We start from the raw sequence: 13,828 nt of genomic DNA, 5'->3' as shown, positions 1-13,828 counted from the left end.
TGTCTTTGAACAGCTCTTTGGTCTTGGCCATGTTAGTAGTTGGATTCTTACTGATTGTATGGGGTGGACAGGTGTCTTTATGCAGCTAACGACCTCAAACGGGTGCATCTAATTTAGGATAATAAATGTAGTGGAGGTGGACATGTTAAAGACAGACTAACAGGTCTTTGAGGGTCAGAATTCTAGCTGATAGACAGGTGTTCAAATACTTATTTGCAGCTGTATCATACAAATAAATAGTTTATAAATCATATATTGTGATTTCTGGATTTTTTCTTTTTAGATCTTTTTAACCCCTCCATGATTTCTAAGTGGGAGAACTTGCAAAATAGCAGGGTGTTCAAATACTTATTTTCCTCACTGTATATATATATATATATATATATATATATATATATATATATATATATATATATATATATATATATATATATATATATATATATATATATATATATATATATATTTTTTTTTTTTTTTATTTTTTTTTTTATTTCAATGAACAGAATCATGGAGTTAAAAGGTGAAATAAAGTGTCCTCCGATAAGTAAACACATGGCTAATGTAGTTTTATCCTGAGCCAGCTAAGCAGCTCAGTGTCCGAGTGACCCCGTGATGTAGCCTGACACCCGATGTCTGTTGCCAAGGAGATGGCTAATGTCTCAATGTCATTCCTTTCCCCCCCAGCCAAAGCAGGCTAGGAAAACTGTCTACACACGCACACACACACACACACACACACACACACACACACACACACACACACACACACACACATCAAAAGCAGGCATGCTCTGTGTGCAGTAAAAGACACGCTCTGTGGGTTAGCAGCGTTTAAAACATCAAAGTGTACGTGGAAAAATTTTAATTTGGTTCAGAAGAGAAAATGCCTGAACAATGACAATGCACAACATATTCATCAATTCCTGATCACTATACTGACCACTGCAATACACAAATATCATATAGAGGTGCGTTGGTAAAATGTGGCATTGGTATTAAGACTATAATGTATAAACATAATAATAATAATAATACATATTTATTAATGCCACATACGTGATAAATAAAGCCTTATATATGTAAATGTGGTAGTTTTTGTAAATTCCTAAAAAAAAAAAGAACTTTAAAATTTTTTAATTTTACTTTACATTTTCTTTTAAAGTAATTATTAAATTATGCAAATGAGGCCATAGGTATATTTAAATTCAAAGTAATTTGCATATTATACTTGTGTCCATTGTTATAGCTTGATAGCCTGATAGCCCACCCACAATATACATTTTCACATACAAGTTTGTAAAAGTTATATTTTATATCTTGATGAATTACTCAGATAAAAAAAAAAATAATTATGGCATGCTTTGCCTAAACAAACTGCACTTCAATATGTAAAGCGATTGTAATGTGCAGCATAACAAGAGCAATACATAATTTTTGATATGTATTCCTATATTTATATATTGTTTTTTATTAATTTTTTATGTACACCACTAACTCATAACAGTGTTGCTAATTCAGCACGCATATGCTGCTGTATGTCCTGTGTTTCTATTTAAAAGCGTGTTTATCCTAATCAGCACAATCCATTTATAAGGCTTTCTCTTGTCTTCTTTCTACTTCTACCTTTTTTTTCTCTCTCTCTCTCTCTCTCTCTCTCTCTCTCTCTCTCTCTCTCTCTCTCTCTCTCTTCTCTCTCTCTCTCGTTCTCTCTCTCGTTCTCTCTCTGGGAGTCTGATGCAATCTGTTACCAACGTACAGTGCAGTGCGCACTGCCAGACACAAAGAAAGGAGGGGAAAGAGGGAGGGAGAGAGTCAGTGGAGAGGAGGTCTGGAGGGAAAAGGGAGGTAGCGAGGTAAGAAAGGAGGAGGGGTGGCGAAGGCGGCATCACTTCAGAGATGTGCTGGTAGTCCTCACGCTCAGGGCAATGGGGGGAAGAATGAAAGTTAACTAAGCGTTACGGAGGTTACAGCGCCTCCTGCTTTCAAGCCGCAAGCTCCGCCATGAAATGCACGCTGGGTAATTGAGTTTTGTGGGTCAGTAATGTGACTCACAGGCTGGGATTACAGATAAATATTTATGTATGTATTTATTTATTAGTATTTTGAGGTAACACAAGGTGGGGTATTTAAGATATCTATTCTTTGTTTTTACACACCAGATCCCTGATCATGATATATATATATTTCTAAAATAGCATGTTACTAACTATAATTGACAAATCAATTACTTCAAATATAAAAGATATATTATAAAAAATATACAAATATTATTTATTGTACTCTATGAAATTTTTTTTTCTATTGAAAGTTTTCTAGTGTACTCATTGTATTTTAAGCAAATGATATAGAACATTGTGCTCTATAGGCATGTTATCCATTTAATTTTAACACATTGAAATAAAAAATGTTATCCACTGTACTGTGATCAATTGTACTTAATGGAAATGTGATCCCCTGTACTCTATGGAAATGTGATCCGCTTGACTCTACAGAAATGTTATCTATTGTACTCTATAGAAATGTTATCCACTGTACTCTATAGAAATGTTATCCACTGTACTCTATAGAAATGCTATTCACTGAACTCTATAGAAATGTTATCCACTGTACTCTATAGAAATGTTATCCACTGTACTCTATAGAAATGCTATTCACTGAACTCTATAGAAATGTTATCCACTGTACTCTATAGAAATGCTATTTACTGAACTCTATAGAAATGCTATCCACTGAACTCTATAGAAATGTTATTCACTGTACTCTATAGAAATGTTATTTGCTGTACTCTATAGAAATTCACTGTACTCTATAGAAATGTTATCCACTGTACTCTATAGAAATGCTATCCACTGTACTTTATAGAAATGTTATTCACTGTACTCTATAGAAATGTTATCCACTGTACTCTATAGAAATGCTATCCACTTTACTTTATAGAAATGTTATTCACTGTACTCTATAGAAATGTTATTCACTGTACTCTATAGAAATGCTATCCACTGTACTTTATAGAAATGTTATTTACTGTAATCTATAGAAATGTTATTCACTGAACTCTATAGAAATGTTACTCACTGAACTCTATAGAAATGTTAGCCACTGTACTCTATAGAAATGTTATCCACGGTACTCTATAGAAATGTTATTCACTGAACTCTATAGAAATGTTATCCACTGAACTTTATAGAAATGTTATTTACTGAACTCTATAGAAATGTTATCCACTGTACTCTATAGAAATGTTATTCACTGAACTCTATCGAAATGTTATTCACTGAACTCTATAGAAATGTTATCCACTGAACTCTAGAAATGTTATCCACTGAACTCTATAGAAATGTTATCCACTAGACTCTATAGAAATGTTATCCACTGAACTCTAGAAATGTTATCCACTGAACTCTATAGAAATGTTATCCACTAGACTCTATAGAAATGTTATCCACTGAACTCTAGAAATGTTATCCACTGAACTCTATAGAAATGTTATCCACTAGACTCTATAGAAATGTTATCCACTGAACTCTATAGAAATGGTATCCATTGTACTCTATAGAAATTTGATCAATTGTACTCTATAGAAATGTTATGAATTGTATTCTATAGAAATGTTATCCATTGTACACTGTATTTAGTATGTAAATGTTATCAGACACTAACTAAAGTGTCAAATAAAACAGCGCTACAGCGCATTCTTTTTAAATTATTAAAAATTTAATGGAAAGAATGAATAAAAAATGTATATGAGGGGATATATAATGGGATATGGAAGAAATCTTGTAGTAAAGTCACTTATCACTACCTAGAACCTACAGGTATGACATATTGCTCATTACATGCTAATAAGATATGAGTTTGGATGATTAATTCATGCTCAGCAGTTTGCATTTAATAATTTATCACACCTAATAATGTATTTATTAATCATTTTTACACAGCGGATCCCCGATTACAGTGCAGTGGAAGTGCTTAGGAACATTACAAATAAAGTCAGTGGGAAAAAGAGCAAGACTTTAATTAACACCTAATGTGTTTCTTAAAATAAAGTGTTATCAACTATAAGGGAAATTCGTGAAAATGACTAAAAAAAAAAAAGAGAAAAAAAAAAATTTTACAATAGAGACTACTGACAAGACCATATATTAAAAAGCTTAACAATTTTTTTTTAACGTTTTACATAAAATAAACACAAAAATATATATATTTTTTTTATAAAAAATAAAATAAAAATGTACTTCCTCTGATTTGCTTTTTGAATATTTTATTTTTGTAATTCAAATGTTTTCATTGTATTATATTCATAATTATATAGAATAATATATTATATATATATTATTATTAGATATTAATCATTCATAAGAAACATTAAATGTGATATTACTTTTTATTCTTTTTTTTATTCTTTTATTCATGTTATCATGGGTTTTTTTGTGTGTATTTATTTCTATTCAGAAATCTTGTTTTATTTTTTACATTCAATTAATTTTATTTACTCTATCATTTTATTATAATGATTGTATTTTTTTCTTTCTTTTTTTTTTTTTTTGTTATCATTAAAATTTGTTTTTCTTTGGTTTTTGAGCACCTAAAGCTAAGTATATGTATAGAAAAAGTGTACTATAAATAGAATGAAACACTATATATGATTATAATATTAGATGATAAACAAATGTGCAGCCCTAAAGGTTTTTCTAGTATTAAAGAAAAAAGGATCAGATATAGAGAGAAAAGCAGGCAGATCGTGAGTGGTGTGTATGCATGTATGTGTGTGTGTGTGTTTGTGCATATTTTTGGCACATGCGGATTTCTCGGTGTTTAGGAATGGCATGTGTGTGTGTCTGTGTGTTTCTCTCTCTCTCTCTCTCTCTCTCTCTCTCTCTCTCTCTCTCTCTCTCTCTCTCTCTCTCTCACTCTCTCTCTCTCAGGCTGCTCAATAATTCACTGCTTGGCTCTGTGTTGGACCCTGCAGGAGGCGCAGCAGCTGATAGTGTGGCACAGACAAAGCTGTCAAAGCAGAAAAGAATCAGGTGGGTTTAACATCCCCCTCCTCTCCATACCCTAATGACAGAGCTCTCCCCATTCTTCCAGCAGCTCAGCGGGGAAGCGCAGCAAATCTCAGCTTCCCGCCACTGCTGTTCTGATATTCACACAATCCCTCCCCAATCATACAACGTACACACAAAGAAAACTCCCTCATATACATTCTCTTACACACACACACACACACACACACACACACACACACACACACACACACACACACACACACTGGATGCATGTAAACATTCCAGCACTGCTAACACAAAACGTGTTTCCATTTCCCTTTTCCAACACGCGCCGCTTCACTCCGGTAAGGGATAAACATCAGTCCTTATTGTTCAAAGCGAATCAGACGCTCGGGGAGACGAGCGAGAGAGACACACCGAGACAATGAGAGAAAGAGAGACATGTTCTGATCTCCCGCTGCGTTGTTGAGACAGAACTGAGGATACTGCTCTTATCCTCGATTCTTATCCTCGTGCTCTCATTTCATTCATGTTTCATTTCATGCTTCATTCACTCCATCATTTATTTACTGCATACTATCATCCTGTAGTGTTTTGTTTTTCTCACTATATTAGGGTTGCCAGATTGCTTCTCCTTCGTTCTCATTGAGACTTTTGTTTACGATTTAATCGGTTTGGTAGAAAGTCACTGCGCTGCTCCAGGATCATGTGTAGACAAGGTTTCATGTTCTGATTGAAAGACTGAAACAATCTGGCAACCAGGATTATGACACAACTTGAGTTTTTTTAAATTTTTATGTCAAACCCATAAAGTGTTTGACATAAAAATAAAAAAAAACTCAAGTTGCTTTGAATCCAGAAATCAATAATAGTAAATATCACACTAACATAATTAGTAGCAGTTTTACAAAGAAATCGTTTGTGTCATTTTATGTAAACAGGAAGTTAATTAAATTTGGTTTTTAAACCAGTTCTTGAAACAGCACAGCCCAGTAGAGTTACTAATCCAACTCTACATCTGTCTGTAGTGGGGATAAGAAACACTACAAGGATCATGAGGAAAATTAATTTTTTACAGTGAACACAAGGGTTTTTTCCATTGTACTTTTACTTGTATGAAAATACCATCCATTTGATTTATTGAGCTCTATGGGAAAGCACTCTAGGAAAAGATTATCTATTGTGCGCTGGGGAAATTATATCCCTTGAACTCTTTGTAAATGTTATCCATTGAACTCTATGTAAATGTTATCCATTGTGGTGCTCTGTAGAAATAATATTCGTTGAACTCTATGGCAATGTTATCCACTGCACTATCCATTGACCTCTATAGAAGTGCAGTGAAAATGGTATCAATTGCACTCTCAGATAACGCTTTCAATTGCACTCTGTTGAAATATTATCCATTGCACTCTATAGAAATTCTATTCTTTGAACTATATAGAAATGGCTGTAGAAATGATATCCACTGAACTCTATTCCAATGTTATCCACTGCGCTATCCATTGTACTGTATGGAAATGTTATCCATTGTGCTCTATAAAAATGCTCTCTATTGACCTCTATAGAAGTGCGATCCACTGCACTATATAGAAATGGCGTCCATTGGGCTCTCAGATAACGCTATCAAATGCGCTCTGTGGAAATATTATCCATTGCACTCTATAGAAATGTTATCTATTGCTCTCTATAAAAACGTTATCAAATGAGCTATCTGGAGACGGCATCCATTGTCGTCTACAAAAAATGGTATTCATTGAACTTTCGACTAACGTTATCCATCGTGCTCTATGGAAACGTTATCTATTAAAATGTTATTCATTGCGCTATATGGATATGGCATCCATTGTACTCTATAGAAATGGTATCCATTGCACTGTCGAATAAATGCTATGCATTGGGCTCTATGGAAATGTAATTTATTGCACCCTGTGGAAAAGTTACTGCTTTAAAACACTAGAAAGTAGCAGTGTTGCACAATGTTCCTACTCTGTGCAAATGTTATTAATCACTAATCACCGTGGCTACATCATGAACTCCTGTTTATAACTGGTCAATGCAGCATTAGAGATGTGGGCGGGGATATATTTCCCAATCCAGTTGCTTTTATGTGTTTGGTTTGTAGTTGCCCGCAATATTTGTACAACGAAAACAGAAACACAATAGTAGGCAAATTTAAACCACCCCAATCAGGACCAGGCAGTTAGTACGAATGCTGCAGCACAGCACTTGTTGATGGCAGATAGTGTCCCCATGTAAGCCCAATTTTAGTCACCTGCATGCAAATGTATCCTTTTTGTTGGGCCACCAGTCCAGTTTAGTCTCAACCGCAAGCCCTGCGATCCATCTGGTGAGGTCTGTTTATTCTTTCATTATTTGTATCTATTTAAAACACATTATCTATTCGTTCAGTTATTCAGTTACATCGCTACACTACATAGTGTTATGCTGTACTCTGTCATTACATGATATTATAGGGAGATATACACTATATGGACAAAAGTTTGTGGACACCTGATCATAAGATTCGTTTGTGCTTTTTTGAATTTCCCATTCCACATTCAGTCCTCATTTGCTGTTATAATCATTTCCACTCTTCTAGGAAGATGTTCCACTAGATTTTGGTGAGTTTGTGTAGCTATGTGTTAGTAAAGTCAAGTACCAGTGTAGGGTGAGTAGGGTGCAGGCAGCATTCATTTCAATTCAATTCAATTTATTTAAATTTATATAGCGCTTTTAACAATAAACTTTGTCCCAAAATAGCTTTACAGAGATAAAGTGGCTATAAAACAACATACCGTAATTTCCGGACTATATATAAGCCGCACCCACTGAATTTTACACATATTTTTATTTTTAACATAAATAAGCCGCACCTGTCTACACTAATGTCTACACTAAGGTACTTTACACAGGCTTTAACGAAAGACACGTTACACACGGTGTAACGGGTGAAATATTTTACGCCTCCTTTAGGAGCATAGCGGTATTCTGGGAATAGCATGCCAGAAGCGAGCTCTCCCTTCACCCAGACTCAACGTGTTACAACGGCTTGTATCTAAACAGTAGCCGACCAAGAAAGTCATTGTTCACTGTCTTCCTCCTTCCTTTCACAACTATTTCTCTCGGGGGTTTATCTTTTGGCATCGTCGTGCATTTAAAAATCACTCGGTGGAAGTTTTTTCCCCCGATGCCGTGCAGCTCAGAACACAGGTGAGGTGCGTTTTTTTTTGTTTCCGTTCGGAAATTTCATTGGTCTAATGTTATGGGGTTCAGTTTTTTGGCTTGAAGTTTGTGAAACCGGGAAAAACCCAGGAAAAATTCATAAATTAGCCGCTTCGTTGTTTAAGCCACGGGGTGGGAAAAGTTTGTCCCTAACGAGTGAGCCAATGGTGAATCTGGTAAGGAATAACTCCCTGAGATGGCATGAAGCCTTGGGAGGAAACAGATTTAAAAGGGAACCCATTCTCATCTGGGTGGCACCAGACCATTCACTACGTTCCAATTCATCCAAAAGGTGTTTAAAGAGTTGAGTTCAGAGCTCTACTCATGATCTTCCACTCCAGCCCATGTAAAGCATATCTTCATAGAGCTGGCTTTGTGTATTGAGGTGCTGTCTTGCTGGAACAGGATTGGGCCTTCTGATTATTTGTATTAAGTTCCATCCATAAGCTAAAGATTGTTATGCTGTATAGCCTAGTATGCATTTCAGTCAGTAGTCTCCAAAACCTCTACTCCACTCATACCTTATTTAGTACACTATACACGCAGTAAGGTTCCCTGGTGGTCTAGTGGTTAGGATGCGGCGTTTTCACCGCTGCGGCCCGGGTTCGATCCCCGTCAGGGAACCAACCCCAGCCATTAGGGTTGCACAAGCCTTAGTGCCGGTCCCAAGCCGGAATAAATGGGGAGGGTTGCGTTAGGAAGGGCATCCAGCGTAAAAACATGTGCCAAATCAAACATGCGGATGATCCGCTGTGGCGCCCCCTAATGGGAGAAGCCGAAAGAAAGTTTTACACTCTAACTCAGTACTCAGTGGTTTGAATCCATCCTGGATATCATTTTTACCAACCCAATTTAAATTTGTGAATAAATATCTCTAATATATTTACCTTCTCTTTTCATTCATGGTTTTGTGTGATTTTTTCTTCTATAGACACAAGGGGTGAAAGAAAAAAAACAATAAAACCATTTCCTTTGCAGGCTACAACACCTGCTCAGCCATTAAGCATTACACGAGTCTGGCGTGCTTAAAACAACTGCTTTCGTGTTTGCGTTTCTGTTACCTTCTTAAAAACAATGATTATCTCATGAATATAAGAAAAAACAATTGACAGAAAAAAAAAAAAATCATGCAACAGTCTCTAATGTTTCTTCATTGGCGTGCGGTGTGTGTGTGTGCGTGTGTGTGCGTGCGTGCGTGCGTGCATGTGTGTGTGTGTGTGTGTGTGTGTGTGTGTGTGTGTGTGTGTGTGTGTGTGTGTGTCTGTGTGTGTGTGTGTTTACAATGAACAATTGAATCTCATCAGTAAGCAATTGTGTAAAGATAAAAAAAAAAAAAAAACATTTAAATGGGAGGGGGAAAAAAAACAATGTTTTGCTCTATTTGTAATACAAGGACAAACAAAATATTTCTCCGAGAGAGAAAAGTAATATGTACAATGCTTCTGTTATTTCTAGTAATAGCACAATGCAAACAAGACCACTCATGATAAAAAAAAAAAAAAAAAACAGTAAACCAATTCATTTTACTGCTTTTCATGTCCAACAACCATTTGTCCACATTTACATTTACGGCATTTGGCAGATGCTCTTATCAAGAGTCACTATGTTTATTTCATTTATACAACTGAGCAGTTGAGGGTTAAGGGCCTTGCTCAAGGGCCCCACAATAGCAGCTTAGTGTTGGTGGGATTTACCCTCACTCCCTTTTGAACATAAGTCCAACATATTATGTTACAGGAAAACAATCAACAGAGGATTTACCATTAAAACGCAGTATATAAACATAAAAATAAAATTACGATTAAAAATAAAATGCCCTATTTATTCTCGTTTGGAATTTATACAACCAGAATAATGCACCTTGTCATGTTATAACATCTCGTTATAGAGTGCTTTACCACGCTCACATTTACTCATATATCATTGTTAAATAGCAACATGCTATGCACACCTGACCTTAAGATTCTTATGAATTTTGGACATCCCCTTCTACATTACTCTAGTTTGCTGTTATAATAACCTTCAATCTTCAGGATGTTCCACTAGATTTTCGAGTGTGCTTGTGGAGATTTGTGTCTATTCAAAGACAAGGGGATTGGTAAAGTCAGGTAGTGATGTAGGTGAGGTGAGGAGGCCAGTCAGTCTTCCAATTTATCCTGAAGGTGTTCAGTAAGGTTGAGGTCAAAGCTTTATAACAGGTGCCTCAAAATCTTTTATTCTAACCCACGTAAAGCATATCTTCATCAAGCTCAATGTGCACACAGGAGCATTGGAGCATTGTCATGCTGTGACTCTCTCTCTCTCTCTGTCTCTCTCTCTCTCTCTCTCTCTCTCTATATATATATATATATATATATATATATATATATATATATATATATATATATATATATATATATATATATATATACACACACAACCTCTGTGCTCAAACCAGGAAATGTGTGTTGTTTTTTTTAATATAGATTTGTGTGTGTGGGTGTGTGTATATATATTCAGATGGAAAACTCAATATATGGCAACCCTGGCTCTGTTCTAATACCAAGCAAAAAATTAAGACAAAGCAGAAAATCAATTTAAAATCAATCATAATAAATGATAATTAATAATAAATCTTCATCCCATCAGTCGAAAAATCAAATGTCAACTCAAACAATTCACTCAAAAAGGCTCCTCTGACAGCCTACTAATCTGACTCCATTATCTCTTTCGCAGCACACACACGCACACCTTACACTCTCACACATTTGGACCGACTGGCACCCTTTCTCCCCTCACATACTGTCATCCTCGTCACACACACTGCCACGAGTGTCACAACCCCCCACCCACCAACACACTCCCCCACCTGCAAACTTGTTGCCACCGGTGCCTCCGGGGGGACGACTAAACGCTCGCAAACTCCTCCGCCACATGGTGCGAACTGCTGTGACACTACACTGCCGAGGATTGTCATTGAGAAGTGCGCGAGAGGTGGGAGCGCTCTCACTCCAAAGACAACACCTCGAGTGTATTATCTCGAGGGACGAGCTCGCGGTTTTTTTTCACAGCAGAGAGGCATGAAACGTATTGGGGAGCATCGTAGCTGTGATTATATACCGACTACAGACAATCTCGACAGCTGAATGAAACCGTTTCACTGTTAAACATTTCTTTGCAATTAAACCACTTGTAAGAAAATCGACGTCAGCAGGAACGTTGCAAACTGTCCTACAAACTGTAACATACACAATATTAGCTAAATTTTTTTTTCCCAGACAGGTTTTCCTATTCATTGATGTTGCTGTTATTTTTTTTAAATATGGTTGAGGGAAAAATTCACTTGGCACAGAGACACGCCCCTTTTTTTCAGCCAATATCTCATTGCTGTAGTGACAGCTGAGGTTTGGGAAACTGGATACAAATCTCGATCTGATTAATTTAAATATTATAAGAAAACTGAGTATTAATGAAGAAAAATAATTTATTAAATAGACAAACACAAAGACTACTACTACTACTAAAAATAATCATTTTATAATTATCTTATTATTATTATTATTATTATTATTATTATTATTATTATTATTATTATTATTATTATTATTATTAACAGCACCACCAGCAAAATAAACTATTCTTCTTCATATTATTATTATTATTATTGTTGTTATTTTTATTATTATTATTATTATTATTATTATTAATACTATTATTATTATTGTTATTATTATTATTATTATTGTTATTATTATTGTTGTTGTTGTTATTATTATTGTTATTATTATTATTGTTATTATTATTATTATTGTTATTATTATTATTATTATTATTATTATTATTATTATTATTATTATTATTATTATTGTTATTAAAAGTACCACCAGCAACATCATTAAAAAATCTATTATAATATTACTATTATATTATACTATTATATAAGTACTATTATTACTATGATATAATAACTATTTTTTTATTATCATCATTATTATTATAAATTTTATATAAAAATAATGCATAATTAATCGTGACTTATTACTGCTTCCCCAAATTGTATTAACAAACTGTTTCTTTTTTTTTCCATATAAAAAAATAAGCTTGTGTTTTAAAATTTTTTTTTTTCTAAAAAATGATATTTGAGATATAAAAATTATGTATGTAATGCAAATATTTTGACAATAAAATCTATGTGCAACGTCATTATCATTAAATAAGCACATGCTGTAACTGCAGTTACCACAAGTGGACTGTAAGGCACTGAGTGAATCTGATTGGTCAGAAGGCAGGAACTAGAACGATATGTTTACACCAATGTTCATGTTCTAATATATTGTTGTTGCTATAGTAACAGCTCATGCAAAAGACTGCATATAATCCATGACTGGACAGAGGAGTTTACGGTTTACTTTTGTGACATTTGGCAGACACTTTTATCCAGAGCGAGATACAACTGAGCATTAAAGGGGTAAGGGCCTTGCTCAAGGGCCCAGGATTTGCAGCTTGGTGATGCTGGGAATTAAACCCACAACCTTCCAAGCAGAAGTCCAACATCTTACAAACTGAGCCACCATTTCACTTCCACATTGAGTTTATCGTTGCTATAACCATAAAGTTGTCGCTGGAAAAAGTCCAACATTCCTGACATGACATTCTTCAACAAATAAAATGTTGCAATCCTGTGCAATATGAATAATGTGGAAGAGCAGGGTTTTATATGCTTATATGAAAATTACAAAAGAAATCCACTACGTTGTGGTCTAAAGGGGGGCGTGGCATTTGGAATATCACGCCCCCTGGAAACGAAGGTATGCTTCTTAGTCGAGGACTCACCTGGCGCCGAGGTGCTTCTCCTCGAGCTCATACGGCTTGACGAACCACTTGCCGATGCGCACAAAGTCCTTGTCCATGAGGCACCTGGAAACAACACCACCGAAAAGTGATTAGTGACTTCAAAGGGTGTTACTGCAAGCTCCACAAGTGTGTGTGTGTGTGTGTGTGTGTGTGTGTATGTGTGTGTGTGTGCGCATTATTTAGGACTTTACCGTTCCAGCAGGTTGTGAACAGCTTTGAAGAGGAGTGTCCTGCACTCATAGGAAAGCCCACATTCCCACAGTCCCTCTTCGACCACTGCAAACACAAACACACACCATAAAATTATTAGTAACAATATTAGCAGTTTGACATGTTTCACACACCTGACATTTTCTGCTCAGTACACAAAAGTACACACAACCTTTACTCAAGTAGAAGTACAGATACTTATGTTTTAAAAGACTCTGGTAAAAGTTGATGTACTGACACTTTTTCACTCAAGTTAACGTGAAGACGTTTGGGCTCTGACATGTACTTAAGTAAAAAGTAGCCATTACCACTACCTGTATTAGTGTCACGCTGGTAACTGAACCTCACCTAATATTAATATAAAATAATTAACAATGTTGTTATTTTATACATGTATCCAGGCTGAACATCCACCATATAGAACACAAGCAGAGAAAAGATGAGGATGATGATGATCAGGAAAGTCTCTGTTCTCAGTCATGTTTACATCGCTGACTCCCTCTGTCTCATCCACGTTAACCCCAGACTTCTTGTTGCCTTCTACCCTGCTT

General features: G+C 35.4%; 1 protein-coding gene across 2 annotated transcripts in view; it reads right to left on the bottom strand.

Annotated features, from left to right (window-relative positions):
- The window catches only part of LOC310720699 (mediator of RNA polymerase II transcription subunit 13-like), a 102,093-nt gene that overhangs the window by 31,366 nt on the left and 56,899 nt on the right, over positions 1–13,828 (bottom strand). For both annotated transcript variants that reach the window (XM_083531561.1, XM_083531560.1), the window contains exons 3-4: positions 13,259–13,343; positions 13,047–13,130 (exon numbers count right to left, since the gene is read on the bottom strand). In XM_083531561.1, coding sequence (XP_083387687.1) covers positions 13,047–13,130; positions 13,259–13,343 — 169 coding nt within the window. The remainder of the gene's footprint in view (positions 1–13,046; positions 13,131–13,258; positions 13,344–13,828) is intronic.

This window comes from Silurus aristotelis (genome assembly GCF_946808225.1).
Source record: "Silurus aristotelis genome assembly, chromosome: 26".
NCBI classification, from domain to species: domain Eukaryota; kingdom Metazoa; phylum Chordata; class Actinopteri; order Siluriformes; family Siluridae; genus Silurus; species Silurus aristotelis.
This window is presented reverse-complemented; position numbering and strand designations above follow the sequence as displayed.